This window comes from Panonychus citri, unplaced genomic scaffold, assembly GCF_014898815.1.
Source record: "Panonychus citri isolate SS breed McGregor unplaced genomic scaffold, ASM1489881v1 Contig00143, whole genome shotgun sequence".
Lineage (NCBI taxonomy): Eukaryota > Metazoa > Arthropoda > Arachnida > Trombidiformes > Tetranychidae > Panonychus > Panonychus citri.
The window spans coordinates 591,528-619,453 of NW_026515548.1; the positions used below are offsets into that span (position 1 = coordinate 591,528).

The 27,926-nt window shown below is 29.8% G+C and overlaps 2 protein-coding genes across 2 annotated transcripts; both read left to right on the plus strand.

Annotated features, from left to right (window-relative positions):
• Window positions 1-278: 278 nt before the first annotated feature.
• On the plus strand, window positions 279-25,221 carry LOC128396096 (glycine receptor subunit alphaZ1-like). Its single transcript, XM_053356619.1, has 8 exons — window positions 279-762; window positions 827-894; window positions 5,034-5,257; window positions 13,574-13,656; window positions 15,145-15,279; window positions 21,152-21,337; window positions 24,194-24,432; window positions 24,512-25,221. Exons 1-8 carry the CDS (start codon window positions 576-578, stop codon window positions 24,758-24,760), a joined length of 1,371 nt encoding a protein of 456 aa, XP_053212594.1. The 5' UTR covers window positions 279-575; the 3' UTR covers window positions 24,761-25,221.
• Window positions 25,222-25,728: 507 nt separating this feature from the next.
• On the plus strand, window positions 25,729-27,770 carry LOC128396094 (cytochrome P450 4V2-like). The gene is made up of 5 exons (XM_053356616.1): window positions 25,729-26,157; window positions 26,243-26,358; window positions 26,443-26,779; window positions 26,881-27,135; window positions 27,200-27,770. Exons 1-5 carry the CDS (start codon window positions 25,902-25,904, stop codon window positions 27,727-27,729), a joined length of 1,494 nt encoding a protein of 497 aa, XP_053212591.1. The 5' UTR covers window positions 25,729-25,901; the 3' UTR covers window positions 27,730-27,770.
• Window positions 27,771-27,926: the final 156 nt, after the last annotated feature.

Below are 27,926 nucleotides of genomic sequence, written 5' to 3' on the forward strand. Positions count from 1 at the left end.
TAATTTCGATGGAAATTGTTTGGAAAAGGTTCAGTTTTAGTTGGAATTTAATTTAATTTCTAGAGTTTTGGAGAAATGAATTAAGAGGTGCTTCGATGTGCTTTCGAATCACATTAGAACAATTTTCAAAAAGTTCGAATTATATCGTTAGAACAAAAAGAAATTGATATTCGCCAGTAGATGGCGTCAACTTTTCTCTCTCACTAACGATAATCTCACTTTCGTCAACGCTCACTAACTTGGATGATAATAGATTGAGAACTGACGACTTTTCTTACAATTCGAAATATTTTTGTGAACAATGTTCAACTCTTCGTTAAACTATCAACCTATTCGAGACCGAATTTGTATAAGCGGAATATTTTTATACATGAGCTTAGAAACGGCGCTAGTCTTTTCCATTGAAAAGAATCAAAAATAATATTGTTATACTTTTTCTCCTCATAAATCTAATTGATTTGATCACTTTAATCATTTACCAATTTGATTGTTGTTACTTAATCACTTATCATTGTGATGTTCATTAATTTAGATTGTTCTCTGTGTTATTATTCGGATCAAAACCTTTAAACATCATGGAAATACTCAAGTTAATCAGCAAAGATTCTCACTCAAGATCTAATAGATTACCGGAAATTTTCATCTCTCTCATCGTCTTAATCATCACCTTTTCTTGTAAAACAACAGGAGAAAATGATCTTTCAATTTTAGATCATCTTCTCAAAGGTTATGATCGACGAGCTTTGCCCGAAAGTCTAAAAGGTAAATATACTTAATTGCGAATGATTAACTTTTCAAACGAGATTAACTAATTAATTTGTTACAGGTAAACCAACTCCAGTTGCCTGTGAGATTTATATCAGATCCTTTGGTTCAATCAATCCAGCGACTATGGTGAGTTATCATTATTATCATTCCATGTGCTCAGATTTTTGGTTGATATTTTGATTGAGATATTAAATTGAACATTGATCCTCGAGATTGATTTATGTTCATTGTGAATAACTCACTTGAAAAGATTTAAAATCAGATCTAATTCATCATCAACAACTTTCTAAAATCTCATAGTCAATGAGATACGATTCGTTGAAAAGTTCATGAATGAATATCATGTTTAGCAAAAAAAAAGATTCTATGTATATTATCATGATACTACCGTGGTAATTTAAGATTACATTGAATATAAGTTGGTTTGTTTTTCATGATGAAATTCTTGTAGATTTAACATTCAATTTAATTTGATCACTGTGATTAAGATGATAACATGGTTCAGTTTCCTTGAGAAACAAATCACTCTGAGCCATCAGAACTTTTGTACCATGAAACTGTTCATTCATCGTAAAGATTAGTGTCGCTTATGTGAACAGAAAGTTTATCGAGGTTAAATTTCAATATTCATAACATTGTTTATGAAATCTAATTAGTCTATTATGTTTATACAGTTGATTCCAAGATGAATGTTTTTTGTATTCAATTGAGTGAGAAAAATGATATAAATTGTTACAATGTTTATAAAAGTTAATCCTCACGTTAATTGCTTCTCGTTTAGGGAAGAAAGTTAATTGTTTCAAGAAGATTCAATTAGTCTTAACTAATAGTTATCTTTTTTATGCTATTTCTATGAGAATGATATCTTTACATGTAACATACTGGCAAGTATGAAAAACTCAAGGGAATGCTCAGAAAAATATTGAATCATCTGAACAAACTATCGATTGATATTGAAATTATTAATAATCTTTTTGCTCAGACTGATTAACTGATGAAATTTGAATTAGATAAATTGATAGGAAAATGTCTGAATAGTTATTCATTGACATTCACCTGATTAGATTTTTATTTATCAGAACAGTATTTATGTATTGAAATTAACTGAGCTAATTGACGATAATCAAATGAAATCCGATCATGAAATTTATTGAACCAGGCAACAACAATATCTTCAACAGAACTGATTTACATTTAAATTTTATTAATATTTATTAATAAATAAAATTTTTCTTCTACTTTTGATCACAATGAAGTTTCATATTAACTCAGAGATGGAATTGAATAAGAATTGAAATAAAATATTAGTCAATCGAGTAAACTATTCAGATAATCTGAGGATAGGATTTCATCAATTCCCATGGTGATAATGATTATCATCTAGTTTCTTTTCATAAGTCTTACCTTAAATACCCTGACATTTTCATTGGAAAGTAAGTTTGCCTACTCAACGTAGGAGTCGATATAATCTCTTTGATAAAATGCTACATGATATTATTTCTCAATTATCGACAGAAAATAGTGAAAAAAAGATGAAACTTTTTCTCTAGCTTTTCATGGTTACAGAAATTACCAGGTAACTGGTCTATGTACCAGGTCTTGTTAATTATTGGTTTTTTCATCAGTGAACCAGGTACTAGGTCACGTTTATTAACCATGATTAAAAACTACACAATGGAAACAATTATTTTAATGATAATGATTATGATGAAAGCTTAGCAATGAATATACTCATTGCTGTCCATCATAATTATTATCTGGGTTACATTTCGAGTCACTGGATTGTGATGGAATGACGGAAATAGCAATAGTTTTACAAGGCCAAGCAGTTTACTTTCTTCAGCAGTGTGTAAGGCAATCAATTCGTGATGGACCATCAGTGCTATCAGCAAAAACACACTTGTAATAAGAATAAAGTAAGGGTGGAAATTTGAGTTCATGATCCAAATATGAAGTCTTTTCCGTAATTTTGTCTTTTATTGTAAATTAAATATTAATACCAATCCCAGGAGGATATTTCTTTATATTTTATTTATCGTTATTCCTGACGATCGGTGATCTAACGATTTTATTGTTGTCACATTTTTAGTGTCGAAATTTACTCAAACTGTCTCTCGTGTATTCGCAAGTATTTTCTGTAAATATCGTTGTGATAAGATATCCCAAACTCAAGAAATTGGTAATTTCCTGAAAATTCTCAGACCTTTCACCCACAGGTCAGAATTAAAACTAGTAACAAGATCGTTTGAGTCCATTCGTAAGGATTTAATTCGTGGAAGACTAGCCAATAGATTAATTTAATAAGCTGACACGCGACAATATCTGAGTATCTAATTTTTCACCTTTAGTCACCTCCAAATGCAAAGAACAAGATTGAATAAAATATTTTGTATCAATAATAAAATAATAGTTGTTAACTATTCTGATCATGTTAACTTTTCTGTTTGCACTTGAAAAATCTGGATAATATCATATGTTATGGTGGGTGGAAAAATCCACAGCATTTACAAAGGAGTATTTTTATTGGAATTTCAAATTTTAGAAAAAAAACTAAAAATTGAATCGATCAAAGATTAAATTATTCTGATATCCACTCGCAAGTTTGTCAATTTCAACTGATCATTTCCAATAGACTTCATTGATCCAGAAAGTTGATTGTCGAAAGCTATAAATGCATGAGGAAATAACAAAAGTGTTGTTGAAATACTTGATTCTTAAATCACTTTGAAAACTGATTAGCTATAAGCTAAAAGCCTGGAAGCAACAATAACAATCATAACCCTTGTCTGGTTGACCTCTCATTCACCTGATTTGAACAAAACTGATACCTGATGACATGGATAAAGAGTTGACACAATTTATTGAAAATCAATTGACCATCACTTTCTATTGACATAATAACCTTTTAACGAAATGTTCAAATTGAAATGAAGATTCGAAAAAGAGAAATGATAAAAGAAGTTGACAAGAAAATAGAAAAAAGTTCTAAACACATTCGAGACATTTACTAATACCATCAATTCGAGATCGCAACTTAGATTTTCAATGCAATTAGGTAAGAGATTGGACCTTAATTGTTACGATTTACTTGTAATTAAAGATAATTAGTAATTAGTAATTTAGTAAAGTTCAATTCAAACAAAGGGAATCAAGGAACAAAAAATAATCCAAAGTAAATTACTTTCAAACTGATGTGCAGTTAATTTTGATATTTAATCACTTTCACTATCAAAGTTTAATTGCTTCAGAACTTTGTTAAAGTTGATCTAATGTACTCGAAATGATTAACCAAGCAAAATGTTACTCGATGATTAGTCGAGAAGTTAACTTGAAATTCATATCTGATAATGATTCTAAATTAACATACGAATTGTTAATATATTTTTTAATCATTTGAAAGTAATTATCAACAATTTAATATCTAAAAATCTAATCTTTATATTCATTTTTAATCAATTATGTGTATCGTTTTCATCTGTTGAATATTTTATCATGAAATTTTAATGATGAAGATAAATGACTCGGAATAACTGTAATTGAAGTTACATTAGTTTCTTATAAGTATAAATAGTTACTATTAAATTATGAAACACTCAGAGAATGTGAAGATTATCATGTAATGATAGACGATTATTATTCAATTTATTAATATTTCCATGAATCTCAATTGATTAATCTGGTGAAAGTAATAAAAACATTCAGTATACTGAAGAAAGGGATAACCTTCTAGTAACGAAAGATTATGTTATCACCATGAGAGGGGAAAAGTTTCAATGGAATAAAAATTTTCACCATGAATTCATAACGAAGCAGATTACTTACAAAAGAAACTGAATTGGACCAACTGACACTCAGCAGATATTATCACTTGCTATCGATGCCAATTAAATAGATATTATTTCAATTGTGAAGATAATCTTCTTATACAAAACGCAAATTACGGTGATCAATTTAATCCTGAAATAAATCATATTTTTATCAAAGATAATCAGTTGAGCTAAAAGAACTTGGAATAAAATTTAATCCATTCACTTGATATTAAATCAATTAATATATCGAGTGAAACTGTTCATATTCATATTCATCCAAACATAAAATTTAAATGATAATCAACTGAACTTTTCATGATAATATTACAGAAAGTGAACTGAATCATTACATAGATATCGATTGCAATCAGAGAACTGTTGATTGGTGGATTGAGATTTATGATAAACCAATATGATAATATTGTTAATCAACTATTTTCTCCATGAAAATTTCAGGATTATGAGGTCGATCTTTACCTGAGGCAAACTTGGCTTGATGAGAGACTGAAAACTCCACGATTATCTAAACCATTAGATCTGAATGATGCTAAACTCGTTCAAATGATTTGGAAACCAGAAGTTTTTTTCGCCAATGCTAAACATGCGGAATTTCAATATGTTACAGTTCCAAATGTTCTGGTTCGTATAAATCCAAATGGAACAATACTTTACATGCTAAGGTAAGTTGGAATTGAGTCATAAAGTTACAATCTCAAGTTCAAATTCTGTAAATGCATAAACATCAATGGACATTTAGCTCTGAAAATGCAAATGAAAGATCCAGAAATCGCATGCAAATGAATCACAATCGTCATGATATTATTACTTTTCGTTAATCAATATCCATGGGTCATCATTTATGTTTATTGATTTATATCCGGTAAGATAATCAATCATCCTTGAGGATTGAATTAATTACCCTCTCAGTCAATTGATATCTTCAACTTTGAGCTCCATCAGTTTTTTTACATCATCAACAAGATCATTAAACTTACTGATGATATAAAACTGTTGACATTATGTTGAAACATTACAGTGACCAGAAAATAATGTAGTTTGACCAATTGGACAATTGTTCAAGGTCAACCATGATATTATGTACATGATACTAAAAGCATAGAATAAAAATAAACTCAGTTAACAATGAAATTGTATATATACAGTTAGTTTATGTTGATTTATTGACTGAAAAAAGTTTCGAACTGAAAAGAATCAAAGTTAATCAAATAATCAAAGTTATCAATTGGTCTTGACAACCTTTGCATTTGATATTTACTCTTATTCTTTGTGATAAATAATATCACAAATCAACAGAAACCATTTCTCATTCTCATTTTCATGATAAAATCTGAGAAAACTCTTGAGCTGTGAACTATTACATGAGAGAAAAATAAGTTTTCTCTCTGACAATTGAGATTTTGATCGAGATTTTCGTTCCATCCAACTCCAATCTCTTTTGTATACTTGGACCTGAGAAAATTGAAAATTCTGTCTGTAATTCTTGAAGGATAAACATGGTAGATTTACATGCAAGTCTCTATTTATTACTTGATCTCCCACATTTCCATAGACTTTTTAAATAGAAATTTAAATAATAACATGGTAACAAATTGATAGAAACAAAAAATAAAGTTTTCCATCAACATTTCAATTCCCTTTCACTGGTTAGAGATAAATTCTCAGGTTTATTTACCTGAACAGAATTGGAAATCATTGCCTCTTGAAATTAAGTTATCATCCTATTAGATTTTTTACTTGAACAACACAGCACTTTGCATGATGATTGATCTCATGAGATTTATTTTCATCCATTTTGCCAGAGTAAAAAAAAATGATAATAATAAATGAATTCAATTACTTGATCATGTATGAGGTCTAAATGATAACATGGATTGGCTAAGATAAACATGGAAACTTTTTCAGGGTTAAAAGGTAAAACGATAAAGTAACAAGAATGATAGAAACCATGAGTTTTCGTATAGACAGAAAATGTTATATAAACAGAAATTGGTAAACTTGAAAAATGAATTAGAATGAAAAAGAATCAATGAAAATATGAAAGTTCCAACATTTTGTTCAGATTAGATAAAAAATCGAAACTTTTTAATGACGATTAGAACTTTTGAGAAAAAAGAAACAATATCATTTCGATAAGCAACAGTTCCAATCAGAAATCAGTAGCGAAAACTTTAACAATCGTTAGAAAGTTTGATCTCGACGATTATTATTGATACTTTTAAGGAATGATTGATTAGTTTCGAGGTTTTTTTAGAAGTTTAACAATTTGAATATTCGATTGATGAAGTTAATCATTACATGGAATCATTATCAATGTAAATGTTAACAAAACTTGAAATTCGAAGGCTCTTAACTTTTTTTCTTAAAGAAATCCATCACTTCGATATGTACAATTTTTTTCTTTCATCTGATATCGTAAGTCTATCAAGTGATCCATAAAATTGAACAATTACCAAGCTGAATAATCATGATAATGATGATGGTAACAATGGATGGAACTTTTTTTCATTTCGAAGATAAAAATATGATCAATTGGTTTTTATTTGATCAATGTTTCTGTCATTGGCAGTGGATTGATGAAGAGAGAGTGAAGCATAAAGAAATGAGTTGTGATGATTATGAAAAGGAAGACGATCATCACCACCATGATTATGAAGATCTCAAGGCAACGGTGGTGGTGAAGGTGGTGGAGGAGAGAAAAAGATAAATTTCCACTCGCAAGGGTAAATGATCTATTTAGAGGATTTTTCATTCTCTCCTTCGATTACTGATTGTTGATTATTCTGGTTTCGTTTTTCTCCATTATTTTCGGTCAACCATTTGAAACAATCAACAAACTCCAAGTAAAATGTTTCCTCGAAAATGGTTTGCAACATTTTTCATTCTTGGGTGAGAAAAAAATTCCACCAACACTTTGAATCTTCAATTCGAGCTTCACATGTTTCCTCAATACCAGAATTCTCTGAGTATTTTGTCACTTTCTGTCTACATGAGATTCTCTCTTCACCTTTTACCTCCTCTTCTTACCTTCCTCTGTTCAGATTTATCGTCCAATCAATTTCCGTTTCCCGAATTGAAATCAATATGTTATCTCATCAAACAATCTAATTGATCACATTCAAGTCAATATAAACTCATCAGTGATTTTATCGCTTCTGATTTCATGGAATTGAGTTTCAATACATCGTAGCAAAATTCTGGAGTGGTCACTTTCTGATGGTCGCTTCCACTTTCTGGTTGGACTTACGAAAAGATGGCGCGAAATGTACACAACTTAATGCTTTCAAATGATAATGATGAACTTACCTGAGAAATAATTTATCAGTTGGAAGGATAAACTAAATTGATTCTAATAAGTTGATGATAATTTATGAACTTGATAACAAATTGATTTAGTCCTTCAGTTCAAGAAATTTACTTTGACGTCAAACAGATCAGTGTTTACAAAGTCGAAATCTATTTAATCAACTGTTGATTAGATACTAATTTCTAAATTACAATCAATGTTTGATTAGTTCATCTTGGGACTTTTTCTAATTATCTTCCATTAGTCGTCATCTCGATCATAACCATGGTAGTTCCAAGAATTCATAGGGATTATTCATGACACAACTATCATGGTAGATTGAAAGAAAGTAGTTTTAATTTCATTTGGTGAAACTCACGAACTAAGAAATAATTTGGGATCATAGAAAAATAGTTGTCAAGTTTTATCATGAACTTTTTTTCTCGAAAATGTTCAGAATTTTATCAACTTATCGAAATTAAAAGTAGTAAGAAATGTTCATTGCGTGACTTAAACTCTTCCAGAGTTATAATGAATTTCAAGTTTAATCTCAACGAAAATATTGAAATAAGTTCATGAACAAAATTGCAGAATCTCTGTGAAAATCTTGAACAATACGAAAATAAATGAACTGAATAAAAGATAACAGAACTTTTTTAGTTCTCTAAGCAAACTAATCTCAAATTGTATTACTAATAATCACCAATATGGAGTGAAATTTATCACAATCATTATTATCATAGAATAACTGTCAACAGGGAGATAAAATATCTCTTTCTACAGATTATTCATTTGGATGGGAGCAAATGAATGAATTGAGAACAATTGGAAATTCCATTGTTCTGTTATCAAGATATTAATGATTGACCCTATTCCCTGGTCAAGAATAAATTTCCAACTCAAACAAGATCTACACCAAGCAACTAGAAAGATCATCCTTATCATCATCATGCTTCTTCATCACCAGTGAGATGAATAATTTGAAACGATAATGTTGGGGCACACGATTGGTATTCATTGAGTATTCACTGGTCAAGCTCATTGTTAAACATTGGTCAGTTCATTTCATCTACATGGTGATATAAGTGATGCATTTCCAGTTAACAATCAGAAAAATATTCAAGGTTATAATCATGTGTCTTACATTTGATATTTATCATCATGAAATTTATGTCATTAGCCATGAATATTGTTCATGTGGGAATCAGAAATGCATAACGAATAACATTTTTCACTGAGTAAATTAGTTTTCATCAGGGTAAAGAAATGAAATTTCATTTCCAACTTTAATACAACAATCAAAAACATGTAAATAAATTGTCGATATGATTTTTTCAACTATTAATAGATTAATCCAAATGAACAGTTCACCTCAATTCGTTAGCAAAAGAGTGACAATTTTTACCATGAAAATAGCTTAAAATATTATCATCACTCTGAATTATTCAGTTTTTAACATTTCAACTAATATCTAACACCAATTATAACCATGATTTTGATTCAGAATTATTCATTTGCATGTTTAAAGTTTATATTGGGTTATATTATTTGGGCTATGATAAAATGTATTCCTTGTATTTTATAACAATTACATCAGATTCCTGCTGGGAATTTGATTTCTTTGTTCATTTTTACATGATGAAGAGCAGTTTAACCAATGAATTTCAATGATTTCTCCTGTTTATTCATGTTTATCATGAAAATAGCGGTGAGAATTAGCATCATGATTTTTAAAATGAATTTAATCATTTCTCTAAATGGTGATAATGGTCTTCTTTTTCAATCGCATTTCAGTAACAAGGGACATGAAAATATCGAGAAAAAGTATTTTTTTTCAGTGTCAAACGAGATAAAATTGGAATTGCAAATTGCTTTTAGATTATTTTTTACAATTCTCGTGAAATAATCTCTAGAATTCAGAGGAAGGAAACAAAACTCGAGGAAACGTATACTCAATATGGATGAATAAGTTTCTCATGAACAATCAAATGATTGCTGAGTGTCGCGAGCTTGTGTATTCATCATGATCAATTTGCATTTGAATTAACTGTCATCAAGATTTTGTTAATTATTACAATGATGATGATCATTATCTACAATTGTACTAACCATTTAGAGCTGAAATGATAAATGTTAATCTATTAGTAACTGTGAGATTATAATTATTTACATAGATTTTCATTGAATCGATAGACTCGAAATGAAGATTCCTTAAGCTAAAAACTTTGATAACGAGGAGCAAATTAATTATCTAATAGCAATTAAATAAGTAATGAATTGAATCTGTTTGTTTGACTAATTAATTGTAATATTGTTATAATGTCATGAGATGATCATGATTATTATGCCTTAATTCCCTGAGCTGAACACTAGTAGATCTTTATAGAAAATTAATTTTGATCGGAATTGACCAGAAATCAAGTTTATCCAATCAACTGTAACTATTATCTCAATATATAAGTAACTTTTATAAGCAAGATGATTTGTTCATAGACAGTAAATATTAGATTCATGGTTGATGTTTCAATTGACTGAGTAGAAAGTGTCAAACATTGTATCCAAAATGATTCAGAATTGGATATTTCATTTAATCTCAACTAAGATATTTGCTGGTATTTTCTTATTGATGATGTTTGATTTCACAAGTGAAAGTGAATCACAAACAATTAGATTCTTAGCATTTGATTGGATTCTGTTGATTACAGAATAATCACTTTTCTCATTAGGAGACACATTATAGCATCATTATCATGGCCAATGCTCTTATTAAATCCCACATTTATCCTGAATTCTGTTCCAGTTAAGGCTCTCTCTCTCTCTCTTTTATTATCTTCTCTTGTTATCTTATTACATTGATACAACAATATTCCATTGAGTTATTTGTTTTCCATGAGAATCAAGTAATTCCCAGTAACATGAAATATAAGCCAGAAAATATAAGTTCCATGATGAAATAGACTGGATAAAAAATATTCCAATTTTTTTCCATATTCAGTTATAGAATTTGTTTTTACGTTAGAGTTTACGGAAAAGATTTCAAGAGTTGAAATATTTTCATGGTAAAAGAAAGTCGATTTCACTGAAATACGAAATATTCATACTGCAAGTGACTGAATTTAAGTTATCAGATCTGATTTAATATTTATTGTTGATCAAATTTCAAGTTTATTTTGTTTCAATGTAACTGTAACCTTGAATCTGATAGCTGAGTATCATTCGTGTGAAATTTTATCACATAATTCCGACTTCATGGGCTTCCATTAGATGTTGAAACCGATTGCAACTCATTTATCCTCATCATAATTACCAATAAACTTTTCCCAAGCTTTGAACTAAAACCATTAAATTTTTTGAATTGATGAGGTTTCATTGATTCAGCTTCATATTGAAACAATGGTTCAACTGGATCATTACATGTTCATCACTAACAGAAAGTTATTTTGATAAGTTTCCAAGGGTATTCTATCATGGTGATATTTTCTCTATGAATGAATGAATAGTTTAGGTGAGAATGAACCAATAAGAAGGATAATTTTCTGATCCATCAGTAAACTTGCTCAACTATTATTTTCGCCATATTCAGGAACCATAGAGTTATCATGATCATAAATCAAACAATTTGTAATATTTTTGTTCTGTAAAATCATTTACAAAATCTCATGAAACTAACATGAAGCCAAATGAAATTTCAAGACGATTTTCAATAAATAAATTTATCGATATGCCAACGGCTTCAAATTAAATTATTAATATTTAGTAAACTATCGTTTCTATTGGTTGAAATGTCGATTCCATTTCCGATTCAATTTCTTATTTATCATTTACATGGAATACTCCAGGTAATGTTGAGATTAAGAGGTTGATTCATATTCCATTTCCATCACAGTTATCTGATCGTGAGATTTATAAAATGAACTATTTTTAAAAGTAATCGGATAACTCAAAATGCTACTGGAAACTTCATAAATCCAGGTAAGAACAACAATAAGCCCTGAACTTGATTTGTCAGAATTTCGTTCAATTAAGTGAAAGTTTTCAGAGTATTAACTAAATGAAATTCATTTAATTCTGATTCTGTTACTGAGTAGAAATTAAATGAATGTAAAAAAAGTCTGAACTTTATCAAAGAAATGTTATCGTGACAATTACCAGTTTCCACTATATTAATTCACTTGTTCACTTTGCTGATAGAAATCAAGTTGTTCTGTGGTTACTGATGGTTCTTAAATTGTTTCGAATTGTTCATGATAAAGAAAATTCTGACAATGATATAGAACTTTTCAGCAGAATCATTCGATTTTTTTTCGCTTCTGTTGTTCATCATAGTTTTCCTTTCATCTTCTTTCAGCAAAAAGATGATTATAATGTGGAAAATGATAAAGATTTTCATGTCAATGATGTTTAACTTTCATCAGATTGATTGGTTAGAAAAGTTGGAATCATTTTTTCTCAATTTCATCATTTCTATTCATTGGATCTTCCATTCATCAACTACAACATGAGAGTTCAAAGTAACAGGAAACCCAATGAGTCTTAATTGTATTTACTTTTCTATCTAATGACAACAATTCCAATGACTTTGTACTCCGATAAAGAGTAAATATAAAGAGGTAGTGAACTTTTCATGGAGCTTTATCTGAATAACATTCTCAACAAAAGAAATTCAACTTTTCGATTATTATCTCATCCTTCTTGTGGATTATTTCATGTGTCTTTTAAAACTTATATCTTAATCTTTCTCTTTTCTCTTATCATTATATTGATAATAATCTTTATCACTCTTCCTCTCTCTTCATTGTTCATTCATGTTGCCTCACAATAATATGAGAGATTAATTGAAACTTTTCCTCATTCCATCATCACCTTCATGTATTATCGTTGGTTGACCTTATTCTTGATTCTTAGTTTAAAAGTTCCTACGATAATTAGACCCAAATTTAAATCGTCTGAAGATAAACAAGATCAATGAGCTAAAGATCAATTTCTCAGTCGAAATCTTTTGTTTTTTCCTGCAAGTGGGAAATGAGGATGAGGAGGAAGAGGGAGAGATGGATGAAAAAGATGATGACTATCCAGAGATTGACTTGTAAGATTATGTAGATAATTGGCATTTCCGTTATTCTGTCTTCGTTTACTGTTATTCATACTCGATTGTGAATCAAATTCCCCCAATGAAAAGTTCCATTGGCTATAACTAAATATGAATATTTAAAAAAATTTCATGAGATTTCCTACTAATTGTGAGACCGTTACGTCAATTATTTCTCATGAAAAGCTCAGTTTGATAAGATAACAACGATAATCTCATCATTTTAATGCATTTGCTGATTTTCATTGTTATCATATCAAAGTTGAGATGATAATCAAAAATGATGATAAAGTCATTTTATCTCATCATGATCTTCATTCAAGGTGACACTTTGTACTTGAATTCTTATGAATATAATGAAGATGAGCATGATAACAGCATCATATTTACAATGGATATTCATATAAGATGCAATCGACGGAAGCAGTTGATGATATTTGGTGTTGATATTGAAAATTTCCAAGCAATTGTTACTTGTGCTAGAGATAAGATTATTGTCCATGAGTTTATCAACATAAATACAATTTCCTTGCTTGAGAATTGTTATTGAACTTGTATCTTTACCTTAAGATATTATCGTTGATGCAAAATTTGATCTTTCAGATTGAAGCTTCGATTCTCGTGCATGATGGACTTATATCGATTCCCAATGGACTCACAGGTTTGTGCAATTGAACTTGCTTCATGTAAGTCCTTTAATTTTATGTATTTTCCATTCGTTCATCTTTCATCCCATGATCGATATACAATCAGAATACTCTTGAAATATCATGAAATCATCATTCGCTTTTATTTGCGAAAATTTCACCAAACCCATTTACCTATTTTGGTATCATTTTCCTTGACCATTTTATCCTTTAGATTATCACCAAGAATAAATAATGGACTGAACTTATTTCTTATGAGTTATTCAGAACTTTGTTCCGATAAAATTGTCTGAAATATCTCATAACCATCAAACTTTAAATTCTTATTAACTTTTCTCGTAGAAAATAAATTTTAGATATAAAATAAAAAAGTTTTCACGAAATTCACATTTAACCATCATGAGGATTGATCATCAACCGATTGATGTTTATTACCATAAAGTGACTTCATTCATGGTGAAAATTCAGATGAAATCTAAATTTCTCTAATTAAGGAAGTGGTAGATTCTTATTATTGTCACAGAATCAATTGTCAAAATGAAGATTATTGAATTAACTTCCTAAACTAATCCATCATCTTGAGACATTTATGCTTATCAATCAGATTGATTAATGAACAGAATCACTCTAATGAGCTCAATATGAATACTAAATCAACAGACAAAGAAAAGATGATAAAATCAGTTGATATCCTTGAGATTGCGATTGATTTATGATTAAATATTTTTGAATAAAACATAACATTCAAATGATTAGATATCAATCTATCTCATTTGGTGACTTGATCTTTAAACTAACAAGAGAGAACAGGATTAAACTGTCAACAACAATCAATTACAATCATCAGCTTTTAACATGGTCAACAATTTATCCACCGATAAGTTATCATTTATATGATAGTTATTCCCAGTGTTTTCATACCGATGACACTTGAATGAAAACAATTGAATCTCATGAAATGATGATGACATTTTTAATCATGTTATCATAACTTAAATAGTGATGTTAATATTATGACAACATTGAGTTTGGTTAAAAAAAGTTCAACAGAGCAAAATTATTGTAGCTTTGATCAAAATCAGTAATTTACTTGGTGATTTCATGATGAAGAATCAGTTGGAATAAGAATTGAAAACTGATTCGTTTCTCTTTTATTAGCTCAGGGTATTTCCCATGAAACATATATATCATTTCAATCATGTTCCTGAGAAGATGATCAACTCCCTGAAAATTGTTATTATTATCATGATGCTTTCACATTCCAACATGATATTATATCTGTAGTGTCACCAACAGACATGAATATATACCTTTTCCATCCTGTCTTATTAATCTAATAAAATCTTATCTTGCCAATGTCAATGGCTAAATACTGACCAATCTGACCACTTCCTTAATATTACATTTCCTATCCATTGTCATCACTTAATTTCAACTCATCCTCTGCCTGTTTATCCTCATCTTTATTATCATGTTCATCTCTTTTTCCTTATCGTTATCTGATTATCATTTTTATTAATCTAACAGTTTCAAAGACAACTGATGAACTGCAACTTAAATGGAAAGAAACAAATCCAATAGTTTTGTACGAGAATCTTAAACTTCCACAGTTTCAAATTGAACATTGGAACACCTCCTTGTGTAAAGAAAAATTTCAATTCGGTAAGTTGATCAACATTAATTAGCTAATTGTCGCTCAGATTGTGTAAACATTTCCATAGTCAATCAGCTAATCTTAAATCTAAACTGAATCAAGCCAATTAGCTGAATGACAAATCTAAGAAATTGATGGTAAGAAATTAAAAGGATTAGACAAACAATCAACTGTAATCAGTGAGATAATATAACAAGATTATGAAAGAAAAAAAAATCTGATCAGATATAATTGGATTCTAAAACTAAATTAGTTTAATATCCACAGTTTGAGCAATTAAGCTCTTCTCTAATAATAATCAACTAATTTACTTGATACTTTATTGTGATCATAACTTTTAATGAATACACAAAAATCATCGATTTACAAATCAATTGATTCCTTGAGAATTGATTGATAATTTATTCACAATCAATTGTCTAACCATCAACAAGATTTGAAAAAAACAACAAGAAAACCATCAAAAAGTGAATGGAGGTTTATCAAAGTTTTGAAACAAAAAGATGAAAAAAAGTTGACAATTCATTTAGTTTATCATTTAAAACAGTTGACAGGATGTAACTTACAATTGATGATTCTAACGGTAAATTGCTAATGAATATCATGATTGTTGTCGAGTCACATTCTTCCTGGTGAATTTTACTCGAGGATTGCCATGTAATACATCCTATGCAAAGTGTCATGTTTGCAAAGTAGTGATAATTTTTCCCATTCATCTGTTATCACAACAACAGGGTGACACCGAAACCTTGTCTTTTTCTGTTCATCATTTAATCTGTGCACATACAATGAGAGTAGATGGTTTTTTCTGCCTCTCTTCATACTCAAGGTCTTGTCTTTTTTCACTGGATTATTAACCTCATTCACACTTTACACAACATGAGACATATAATTTTTGCCTTCCATGTAAAATCCATCAATCATTTGTTAATATTATCGCTGTTCAGTCAATATTATTATGATTATTATTCGTAAAGGGTGAACCTTTAAGCATATACAGTGTTGGTTTGCAAAGGGAAACTTGGAGAGGAAAAAAATGCATTAGGTAAATATAATAACATACTTTCGACTTTCGATAGTTTTTCGAGATTTCGAAGAGAATTGGAGTGAAGAAAAAACTTTGATTTTTGCATCGAAAGTTCTTGTTTTTTGCTCTTCTATTCTACGCCCTGAACTTGCCAGTTCTAATGGAAAAGTGTTTTTTTTATATCTGTCAGCTCTTATTTTCTGTGCGATGTTCACGTTATCAAGTTCGAAGAAAAAAAAACAATGAAACATGATAATCTAAATTCAGCATCTTTGTCATGTCTTCTCATTTGTTTAGCTTGATTGCTCTCAATTTAATAGTCGTTTTTATCTGGGTTAATCAATGTCATTTGTGAGACTCAATAAACGATTAGTGCAATTGGATCAGAATTAATCCTTTGATACCTGATAATAGTCACTTTTTTTTCCTTCATCACAAAAACTTTTACTCTCAGTCTGAGTGCAACTAAACTCGAGGAAAAAGTTTCACACTCAGTCTATTATTAGAAAATAGTTTCATCTGATAACTAATTGATTATTAATAATGATGATTTACCTCACAATTTGTGCGATTGTTATTAGACTTACACAAGACTGTCCAGATCAAGATCGTTTATCCTGAAAGAAATGAATCCAAATATTAATACTTTGAACATGAGTTTCTTTTGGCTACGATATTAATGGACTACAATTTCAATATCCGTAATCAAATACGAAGACTCGATTGGGATAAGATAATGTGAAAATCACTCGATGTTCATGGACTCGAATTGAATTTTATCAATATTTAAGGAATAGCTGATAACCCATAATTTAATCAATCCATGTAATGAAATCTGATCTAATACTCTAACTGATTGATTATCAATTGCTTAGGATGAACTAACACTTTCCTTGATATTGTCTGCAGATTGATTTGCAAATAATTGACCTCTTTCATCTCAAGAGTTAATCTTAAATTGTTCACTAATGTTTTCATCAGTCTTAATCACTATCCGATTATTATAATGTTCAATTACGATCATCACTTAGCATTTGAGGCGAAAACAACAATCTTGAAATTGAAGCCATGTAACTTGTTTTCAACGAGTTTATGTTATTGTAAACAATCAACTTGATCAGAAAATTTTATAATCGAGATCATAATTGTTCATAATGTGATTGTTATTAGTATAATATTCAGTTTATTGATTAAGGTGAGGAAATTTATCAAAACAGTGTAACGATTGAGCATAAATCAATGGACATTCGATAAGTAATTCAATGTGACAATTAAGGTATGTGACACAATGAGAGATTGGACTGAACGAATCAATTAATCTGTGACATTGTTAAATTACTTTGGATGTAAATTATTTAGAAACAAGAATTTCGGGCTGACCACAATGTCCAGAGAGAAAAAAAAAAGTAATTCGAGATGATGACATGAAATGAAAGAGATAAATGTAATAATAAGAATGGTATGCATGGGATTCATGGGAAGAATTGTATAGATTGAAGAGTAGAATTCAAGAATGCATGAAGGTGTGAGACAAGAAGAGATGAAGATGAAAATGAGACCAAGTAAATACGATTTTCGAAAAAGAAATTGTTGACACTGGACAAAAGAGTTTTCCCCTTTTCTTTTGTTATCGAAAAGTGTCAACACTCTTTAAAGAGATGATAATTTTACTCTTGACCAGAGTGTCCAAAGGGGTTGGAAGATTTTCTCAAGTCTAATCAGCATTATATTCACATTGATGAGAAAATGTCGCAAATCTGATTCATTAATTGACGAAACAAAAGAGAGAAACTCATAATAGGCTCTGTTACAATGAAGAACCATGAAAATCGGTCTGAATCATTTGGAATCAATAGAATCTTGAAAACCTACCTTGGGATTTGATTTCCTTTAGATGAGGTGATAATATAGACTGGAATTAATCATCTTTATCCATTGTTAATCTTTCTTTTAATGACATTGATCATGATGATATCTAATGTCCATAACGGTCATCTTGATAATCTCTCATCATTTTCACAGCTTCGGACATTTTAGCCTCTCTCAAGCATTGGAACTTCATCTCACAAAGATAATTTATCTTCTAATATGAATCTCGATTTGAAAACAGATTTTTCACCTTCGTCGATTTCATTCTGACCACAAATCGAATCCATTATCAGGAAAATGAACAATTGCTAATAAGAATTGATAGTATTCGGATTATCTTATCGTAACAATTAATCGAATCAATCAGCCTATCAAATTACCTTTGGTAGTTATCAAACTATTGGATTGTTTTGTCAATTGATTACATTGATTACTTTTTGATGATTCATTCATTTGTCATCAATCTGCTTTTTGGAACTTTTTTTTCTGATTCCATGTCTCATGAAGTTCATCATCTAAACTCATGATACTTTGATTCAATGTAAGATCTTTATTGATTTACCATCCCAATCATTACTAATTTAACATTGATTAGATTTTAAACATTGATAATCAACTTTTATTATCGATGATTGAAAAACATCATTTACTAAATTGTATCTTTTTGTTGATAAATAGGAAATTAATTATTTCCAGAATTCGAGAGAAATTATTTCAAAGTTTTCAGTTCTTTTGAAATTTGATCATTACCTTTTTCATGAGATTCCACCGGATGAAACATGAGATATAAATTAAGATAATGAGACATGAAATTGACATTCAAATGCTTCGGTATTTGGGTTATTGTTTCTGATTAAAATTGATTAATTTATAAATTCTGCTGATCCAATAATGTGAAATATTAATAATCTCATGATATTTTAAAAGGATATTAAGTGGAATTGAATATCAACTATTTTTTTACTACCTGAACATTAAATTGATGATGATTAGATTCTGTCATGAGGATATTTTGATTGGCAGTAATGTGAGTTGTAAATAATTAACAAATTGTCATTATGATCAACAGTTAATCAAGATTATTTCTAGTTTAACATTGAACAGAAATAATCACTTAGCATTTATCAAATTATCTTCAGTTTAACATTATCATTGACGATTATGTTTAATTATCCTAAGCTAATCATTATATTGTAGTTAAATTTAACTGATTGTCACAAGAGATTATCAATTTTAAATAATAGATAATAAATTGTGATAATAGTCAAAGATTGAGATAAATGTGAGTCTTAAAGATTTAGAATCAGGATTGATAAATGTTACAGTTCATTCATTGGTCTGATTTAATTTGATTGTTCCCATTTAAGAAAAAATAATATTCCAAATTAACTGAATCATGAATGTATTCAAGATTCATGATCGATTGTGAGTTATTGATTGTAACTTAATAATCTGATTGGAAAAGTAGACAATCCATTGACTATCTTATCTAATGTAATCCGATGTGATTAATGATAACTTTTTTTGACTCTTTCTACTTATTATCACATTCTAATGTTTCCATGGGAAATTGTTCAGCTCTGATTTTTGATTCAGAGCTCTGAACAAATAAAGTTCTGGTTCACCTCTTGATTATCGTTGATATCATTTCAATGTATTCGCTAAAATTACTCAATACTTTAGTCTTAGATCTAAAAGATTAGAAGATTATCTTCAGGATGTATTGGACGATTTTCGAGAAATTATCTTCACCTTATCCAAAGGTGCCCATGAAATTTCAGTCAAGTTCGAGTTGAATGAAGTTTCTTCGAGTATTCAAAAGAAAACAAATATAATCTAAATAATTAGCTAATTCTTAGCAGAAAAACTTTCAGATTCTCTATGATTTTATCGAATATACAACAAGAATTGTGTAAATGTATTTAATAGATTATCTAAAAGCCTTTATTCCAGGTGAATGGAGGAAAAGTAGCTAAGGTGAAATAGATGTTTTCAGGAAACCGATTCCGATTAAGGAATTAAAATTGATTGATTAGAAATCATTGGATTGAACAGTTTTCTATGACGATAAAGAACTACAATCAATCAAAGGTACATAGAAATCAAATAGAAACAATAATAAAAAAGAGATTCATTAAACAGATTACAAAGAAATGCCTGATTTACATGATTCTAATCAATCAGAACTTTCATCCCTAATGTTGATCATCAAGTGGATGAATCAATTACATTATCACCAATAGATGAATATGAAAAAAATTACATGTTAATTTCCTGGTGAATTCAATTCTCCTCATTGTTAAATATTCTCGGGAAAATCAGAATCTCAGATGAATGTGTTGATTTAAGATTAAGAATCAGCCATGACCACAAGACTCTTAATCTTATCAAAAATAATCAGATTAATGAAATAATTACATTCATCATAAAACGAGTTTGATTATCAGAAACAATCAACCTCAAGGTCTTAAAAGTGATTACATTGATTGACCATTACGATTGATTGGAAATTATTGATTACTTGTCATGTTGATAATTACATTCATTTGGTGATTATTCACTAATTTAGTTATAATTAACTCGAAAGGTAAAAGTGCCACATAACTAATTACTTTATTCGTTGGTTGATTATTTATGTAATCTCTCAATTCATTAATAGTAAATCAATCAACTAATTGTTTAAGGTTATAGTTGATCGTTGGTTGTTGATTGTTGTTGAGAAAATTGTTTCTTTATCTCATCACGTTGATAAGCTGATTGTTTGTTGTTAACAATTGTACTTTGATCGTTATATCGGTTTCATTAATTGTTGTCGAGTAAAAATAAAGCAATTAAAGTTATTTTAATTAGATGAGAAAATCTATCATAATAATGACAATAATAAGAAATTGATTCCCTATTGTCTTGTCCATAGAAATCATTGATTCTAATATGAGAATTTGTTGTTTTCGTTTTCGATTCATCATTCCCATGGTTCTGAATAGGTGAATATAGCTGCCTGAAAGCTGAATTTTATCTGCAAAGATCACTTGGTTATCATCTGGTTCAATCTTATCTTCCAACATCATTAATTGTCTTCATCTCTTGGGTATCATTTTGGTTGGATATTGATGCTATTCCGGCGAGAGTAACACTCGGAGTGACAACTTTGTTAACAATCTCATCTAAAGGTAAACAATTATCAAGAAATTTTATCCTATCAAAAAATAATTCGAGAAACTTGAAAATTCTTGACATTTTCAGGGAATTCAAGGTAATCAGACTAATTAATCATTACAAATTTAATGATTAACATAATCAGCTACTTAGATCTGCTTGTTGAAGCTTAAGAAGTAGACTAGAAAGTTTTATTTAAATGCTTTTCCAATTCAGTTGAAATCATGAAGAAAACTAACTTTGCATGTTAATTGTTGAATCAATTTAATTTCAAATAAATGAATTAGTAAATTTCCAATGAATTTCATATTATGAGTCGATTATTGTCTCTTGCGTTTAATTCACTCATCAGAATTGAATAAACCTCTTAAATGTAACAGAACTTATTACATGGTAATAATGTTCCAACTTGAAATTACTCTGAATATTTACCATGGAGAAGAAAATTTCAAAAGAAAAGTTTAATTGGATAGAATTTTCCTTTTTATTGTTCTCATTTTCCACAATAATAATAATATTGTTAATTTTTTCTTCAACATTTTCTTCATCATTTTCGTGAGAATTATCAAAAATAATCATGAATAAGCTTTGGTTAATTTGGAATAATGTGAAAAAAGTTCATTCCAATTGATTTTATTATCGTAATTATCTTAAGTTTATGAAATAATTTCCCGCTAAATGTAATCTAGTTACGATATTAAATTTAATTGTTCTCATGATTTTCTAATTTAATTCTGTTTCTAAATCGTTTACTCATTAACGGTCTAATCATTATCGTCACTATGGTGAACATCCATTTGTTAAGATTACCCTGTTTTCACTTGTCGAATCATTAAGTCGAATCTCTGAGAGAATAAAAAAAAGTTCTAACAATTCATGAGAGAGAAAAAATCATTACCATGATTGTTGAACTTTTTTCACTCCAACTAAATGACTTGAAATTTTAGATTGGATTATAATCATTGGCTTCGAATAGAAAAGGAAAAATGTTCTAATTTTTTATTTTCACTTGGAAAAGTTCATTTTGTAAAGCGAATCTTTTATAAAGGAAAATTGATTTGTCCACTTGTATTAAACTCTAGTGACCATTAGCTTTCCACTTCCTTATTTTCATTAAGTAAATCATTTCTTTACCTTTACTCTCGTTTCGGTAAACTGACCAGCTCTCAGCTGATTGAATAACATCATTTATCAACATGACCTACAAATGGATTACACTTTCTTTGTCTAATAAATAACAGATTAACAGTTATATCTTATTAATATGATTATTGTGCTTGATTTACCCACAAATCCATATGAGTTTCATGGGTGAGATAATGAGATAGTTAATGGTCAATACTAATCATGTAATATAATATTATCATGATCAATATTCACATGATCTCAGCTATTATACATCATCATGATAACTGAAGATAATATGAAACAACATGTTCATTATTTTACTTTATTAGATTATCGAATAGTTTTTTCCGCTTATTCTTGGACTTCAAATGTTTCAGTTCAAATAGATGAGTATTTCTAATGGTAGATGTTCATTTTTTTATTCCGATATTGAAAATTTTCCCTGTAAAAATTCAATCCTCATGAATATAATTCGATAAGACTTATCCAATTGAAACTATCCAATGTTCAGTTGTCCATGAGATAAAAAAAATACTATCAATGAAATTGAATCCATGGTAAACTTTTCTGTTTCCTCTGTTATTGTACAGATACATTGAACTTTTTTCACTTGTTCCCTGTTCATGGTAACATTTATCACTGTTGATTTAATCTCTGTTTGTTTGATACAATATTAAGTTTACAATGGGATGAAAAGTTTCCTCAAATTGTTCAGAATTGGATTGTCCATGTCATCTAAACCATGTCACTTTTATCATTAGTTTGATTGTTCCCATTGTTTCAATGACAATTTGATTGGCTGATTGGCCATTGAGCAAAAACACAAGAATGAAAAACAATGTAAATCTTATATGAATCAATGGATTGAAATTAATCTACTATCATTACTAATTCTAGTATCACAATTTACTCTTTTTCCGCTAGTAGTTGTAATATATTAATTTACTAATAAAGTAATAGTGGATAATATAATCTTCTTGTTGGTGAAATAGTTAATTTAGTTGATCAACTTTCTAATCAATATATTCATTCATCCATTCATCTTACAATATCAATCCAGTTAATCAAAATCCTTCAACAATAAACAGGGAAAAGAGTACAAACAATAAATTTCTTTGGAAATCATTTAATTTAATCAGATTCAATTTGAGAGAAAAAAGTTCTTGGCTGGTTAACATTATCCTCGATTACGATCAACTTATTGTTAGCAACAAATTGTTAAATTCTTACAATTATCCCTTTCATTTCCTCGAAAATGTGAATTTGTCTTTAAAAAGAAAAGAAAAAAAACAATTAAGACAATAACAGAAACGAATGATTCGCAATTCGAAATCACATTGATCATTTCGATATATCGAAGGTTGTAAATCTGTTTGTACGTTGATTTTCATTGAGAAATTAAATTGATTGTAATTAACACTAATCATGATATCATTTTGAATGCTTAAATTGTATTCATTTCAGATTCATTTTTTACCTGGCCTAGACCAGTAAGCGTCCATCTCCCTTGGCTTTCCCATCAACTAATATTTTCGAGTAGGAGTTAATCTATTGTTTTAATTGTTGACCATTAATTGTCCTGTTTTCATCTTGCATCTTGTACCTTTTGTGTGTATTTACCTTTGTGATATGTTTAGTTGTTCGTTGGCAATGTCCAAGCAGAAAGTTTATTCATTTACAAGAAGATAATTAATAAAACTTTTCATTGGGTTGTTTTTTCTTCCTCTTCGTTTCGACCTCAGGTTCGGGAATTCAAACAAATCTACCCCCAGTTTCCTATGTAAAAGCCATTGATGTTTGGATGGGCGCTTGTACTACATTTGTGTTTGCTGCTCTCCTCGAATTTACTTGTGTCAATTATTTGTGGAGAAAACGATGTAAACGGAGAGCGAACCAATTTAGACAAACAATCGCAAACCTCAAGGCGAATCACAATAGCAATTTAAATACTTCAACTACAACTAATTCTGATCAAACCAAAGTAATTATCTAATGAACGAAGCTTAGCTGGTCAGTTCTCGTTTTAATATTTCTCTTTTTTCTTGACCATTCAACTAGAGGACGAAGTGAAAGGAAGCAAGTTACAATTCAATGGTCCGTCTGATGAATCGATAGGAATCGCCTTGGCACGATTCCAAGCAGGGGGTGGACATGGGTCAAGTGGAAATGGGAATGACCATTATCCAAATGTCCGTTATCAACTCGGTGAAGTGCCAGTGGCCTCAGGAATTGATCGGATTTGTCGATTCTTATTCCCGATGTTGTTTCTCTTGTTTAATACAGTCTATTGGCCTTATTATATTTACTAAGAAAACAAAAAGTTGATCAATTAACTTGAAAATCATTCTATTGCTTAAATTTGTTAATCAGATTAAATTGTTTTGAAAACAAATGAGATGAAGATGATTTCAATAAATTATAATGCCAGTGAAAACTAAATTGTTACAATTAACTCGAGACTTTGATCCATCCTTGACCAGATCCCCTTATTTATGTAATGAGAAAACAAACTGACCAAGACTGCGAATGAATTTTTATCAGTGAGAATAAAATTGTACTAATTCTGTCCTAATCATGTAAACTAAATCAAATTTAATGTTTAATCATTTCATACAAAAACGTTGTAGCAGAAAAGATTAGTTGACTGATTTTGCTGATTCTCAATCAATTGATTGCTCGCAGATTCATATTATCTGGGTAATGAGAAACCCACCAGATCATAATCATGTATCAATCGACATAATTTGATTAAATTGTATATTAAATTGTCCTTCATTTACTCGCCGTATTCAATTCACTAATCGAGTAGAGTAGATAAAGATTTCCTTGTAGTTGATCATTTTGATAAATTGTTACAACCACAACAAGTTGTGCATAACTGATCAACTAATTGTCATTATGTTTCTACAATTAGTTGATCATCAAGATACGGGAACAAGTTAATTCCTTTACTATCGCTCACTCGTTCCTTGGTCATATAAACGTCATCTTATTGTACGATAATCCTACTTTCCTCAATATTGTTTGCAGGCATACAATTACAATTAACCAATCTAATTGTTAATTGTAATTAAAATGAATAGCAAATGGTAAATATTAAATCTGAGTGAATCTAAAGGAAAGTCACTGAGTTTTCTTGATTTAACCCTAGAGCTCAACCTAATGCTCGCTTAATGGCTTTTTAATTGTACGACACAATCTTGGTGCAATTATCCATAAATACCATCAATTTGTTTTTCCTCATGAATAAAATCATAATTAAGATTTTAACATGATTCGAGCTCAATCAAACTTCGTAAGACTTATTAAAAGATACTATTGCAAACATCGGCAATAGAAATCAAAGAGATTGTTCATCAGTCGATGTTAGAACTCTGAATCGATCGGATCAACTTATTATTATTCATGATGCTGTGAGGGTAATTGATTGTTTTCTGAATAGCCTTCACAATGCTAACCGAGAGTTCAACGGAGATAATTTCGATCGCTCTGGGCCACTTCATGTTATCAGTGCGCAATGTGGCCAGTTTTTCGTTGATCGTTCTAACTTGGTATTATTATGTCCATAAACCAGTGTCCAGTTTAATCAACCAGATTTACCATGCTCTCAGATTTCATAGTGTTCCGAGTCACCCAATTTTCGGTCATATAAAGTATCTCATACCGAAGTTTCCTAATCCGTATTACGAGTCAATCGATGCATCGAGTAAGTAACTTTCTTTCATAATTTTCTCTGTTTTTCAAACACCAAATTCATTGTTGGTCAATTTTCGCGATTCTTTTGGTCATAGAAAATTATTATAACCTTATGATGGAATCTAATGACCCGGTCAAAGGCTCAGAAATTTCCGTTGTCTGGATCGGTTGGTATCCAATCTATTGCATCTCTGGCGCTGCTGTGCTCGAGGTATGCATGGGAATATGATCGATTAACTTTTCATTTCATGAATTTACTCAGAATCTTTTTTCTACTTGACCTGTTCTGTCTCAGGCTGTTCTGTCAAAATCCAATGTTGCTAAGCCCTCGTTCTATAAATACATTGGACTTCGAGATGGTTTAGTTACATCCGATCCTGATAAATGGCGATTACATTGTAATCTGATTGAGCCTTTTTTCATCGCCAAAAGGCAAAAGTATTTCGCTGAAATCATGAACAAGGAGATCAGTAAATTACCACAGCACATTAAGGGAAAAGTTGGTGTTCCTTGTGATATCAAACAGCTAATTAATTTGAGTGCGATGAATATCATCACCGAAGTTTGTTTAAATATACCAAGTGATGAATTAATTGATATAAAATATTCTTGGCTGGATAACATTGAGAAAGGTAAGAATTGTTTTATTCAATTCGTTTGCAGTTCACTTTTCTGGTCTAGAAAGTTATTCCTTAAGACTCAATTTGGTCTCTAACAAACTGAATATTTGCAGGCAAAGGAATCGAATCAGCACAAATTATAGCAGAGAAATATAGACAAGCAGCATTGGAACGAGGAAATAATAATAACGAAAATGATTCCAAGAATAAAAGAAAAGAGTTCGAAAGCTTATATGAGTTGTTGACCGAAAAAGAAACGAAGGAGGTAAATATGGACAAAGAGGAAATTTTCGATGAGCTGATGACCATTATAGCTGCTGGACATGAGACGATATCGGTTGCGATGCAATGGACATTATTTCTTTTAGGTGAATACAGATTTTCCTCGAAAATTCTATTTGTATTATTCTAATCCAATCCAATTCTCTTTAGGTAATAATCCTCAGATTCAAGATCGACTTTATAAAGAAATTGTTGATCTATTTCCTGGAGATACTTCGGTTGATGATTTAGAAAAAATTTCTCAGTGTCAATTCCTTGATCAATGTATCAAAGAATCGCTTCGACTAAAGCCCCCAGCCCACGCAATTGCACGTAAATTGGAAGAGGATGTCATCATTAATGGATCTAAATTGTTAAAAGATTCGATTGTAACAATTAACTTAAGTGCAACGCATTATGATCCTAAATTTTTTCCCAATCCATTGAAATACGATCCCGATCGATGGTCGTCTATCCAAAAAGATACTTTGCCGAAAGGAGCTTATGTCCCCTTCTCTCTTGGGCCGAGAAATTATATTGGTTATCGTTTCGCTTTACTTGGAATGAAGGTTTATCTAATTCATATTATTCGAAAATCTACTTTCAAGTCGACCCGTAAAGAAGATGAGATCGGTCACAGATTCGAGGCATCGCTCAAGCCAACATCTAGTTTGGAACTTGTATTCAAAATGAGAGAATAATAAATTACCAAATTAAACGTAGGTCGTTAGTAAACGACCGAGAAATTTTCATAATTGATCGTATGAGAATAATAATTAACTCGATTGTGTGATGGAAAAAGAAGGGTTAATGAATATAAAATTAAAATAATAGATTAGATTTGGATTATTAGATTAATTTGGTATTAACACTTATTCAACAAGTGATTTTCCATTAG

Bases quoted from the DNA above. Each gene is read 5' to 3' on its own strand.
- LOC128396094 (XM_053356616.1), top strand. From the start codon at position 25,902: ATGCTAACCGAGAGTTCAACGGAGATAATTTCGATCGCTCTGGGCCAC. The intron at 26,158-26,242 runs GTAAGTAACTTT...TTTTGGTCATAG, and splicing joins CGAGTCAATCGATGCATCGA to AAAATTATTATAACCTTATG. The intron at 26,359-26,442 runs GTATGCATGGGA...GTTCTGTCTCAG, and splicing joins CTGGCGCTGCTGTGCTCGAG to GCTGTTCTGTCAAAATCCAA.
- LOC128396096 (XM_053356619.1), top strand. From the start codon at position 576: ATGGAAATACTCAAGTTAATCAGCAAAGATTCTCACTCAAGATCTAAT. The intron at 15,280-21,151 runs GTAAGTTGATCA...GGTTCTGAATAG, and splicing joins TAAAGAAAAATTTCAATTCG to GTGAATATAGCTGCCTGAAA. The intron at 21,338-24,193 runs GTAAACAATTAT...TTTCGACCTCAG, and splicing joins GTTAACAATCTCATCTAAAG to GTTCGGGAATTCAAACAAAT.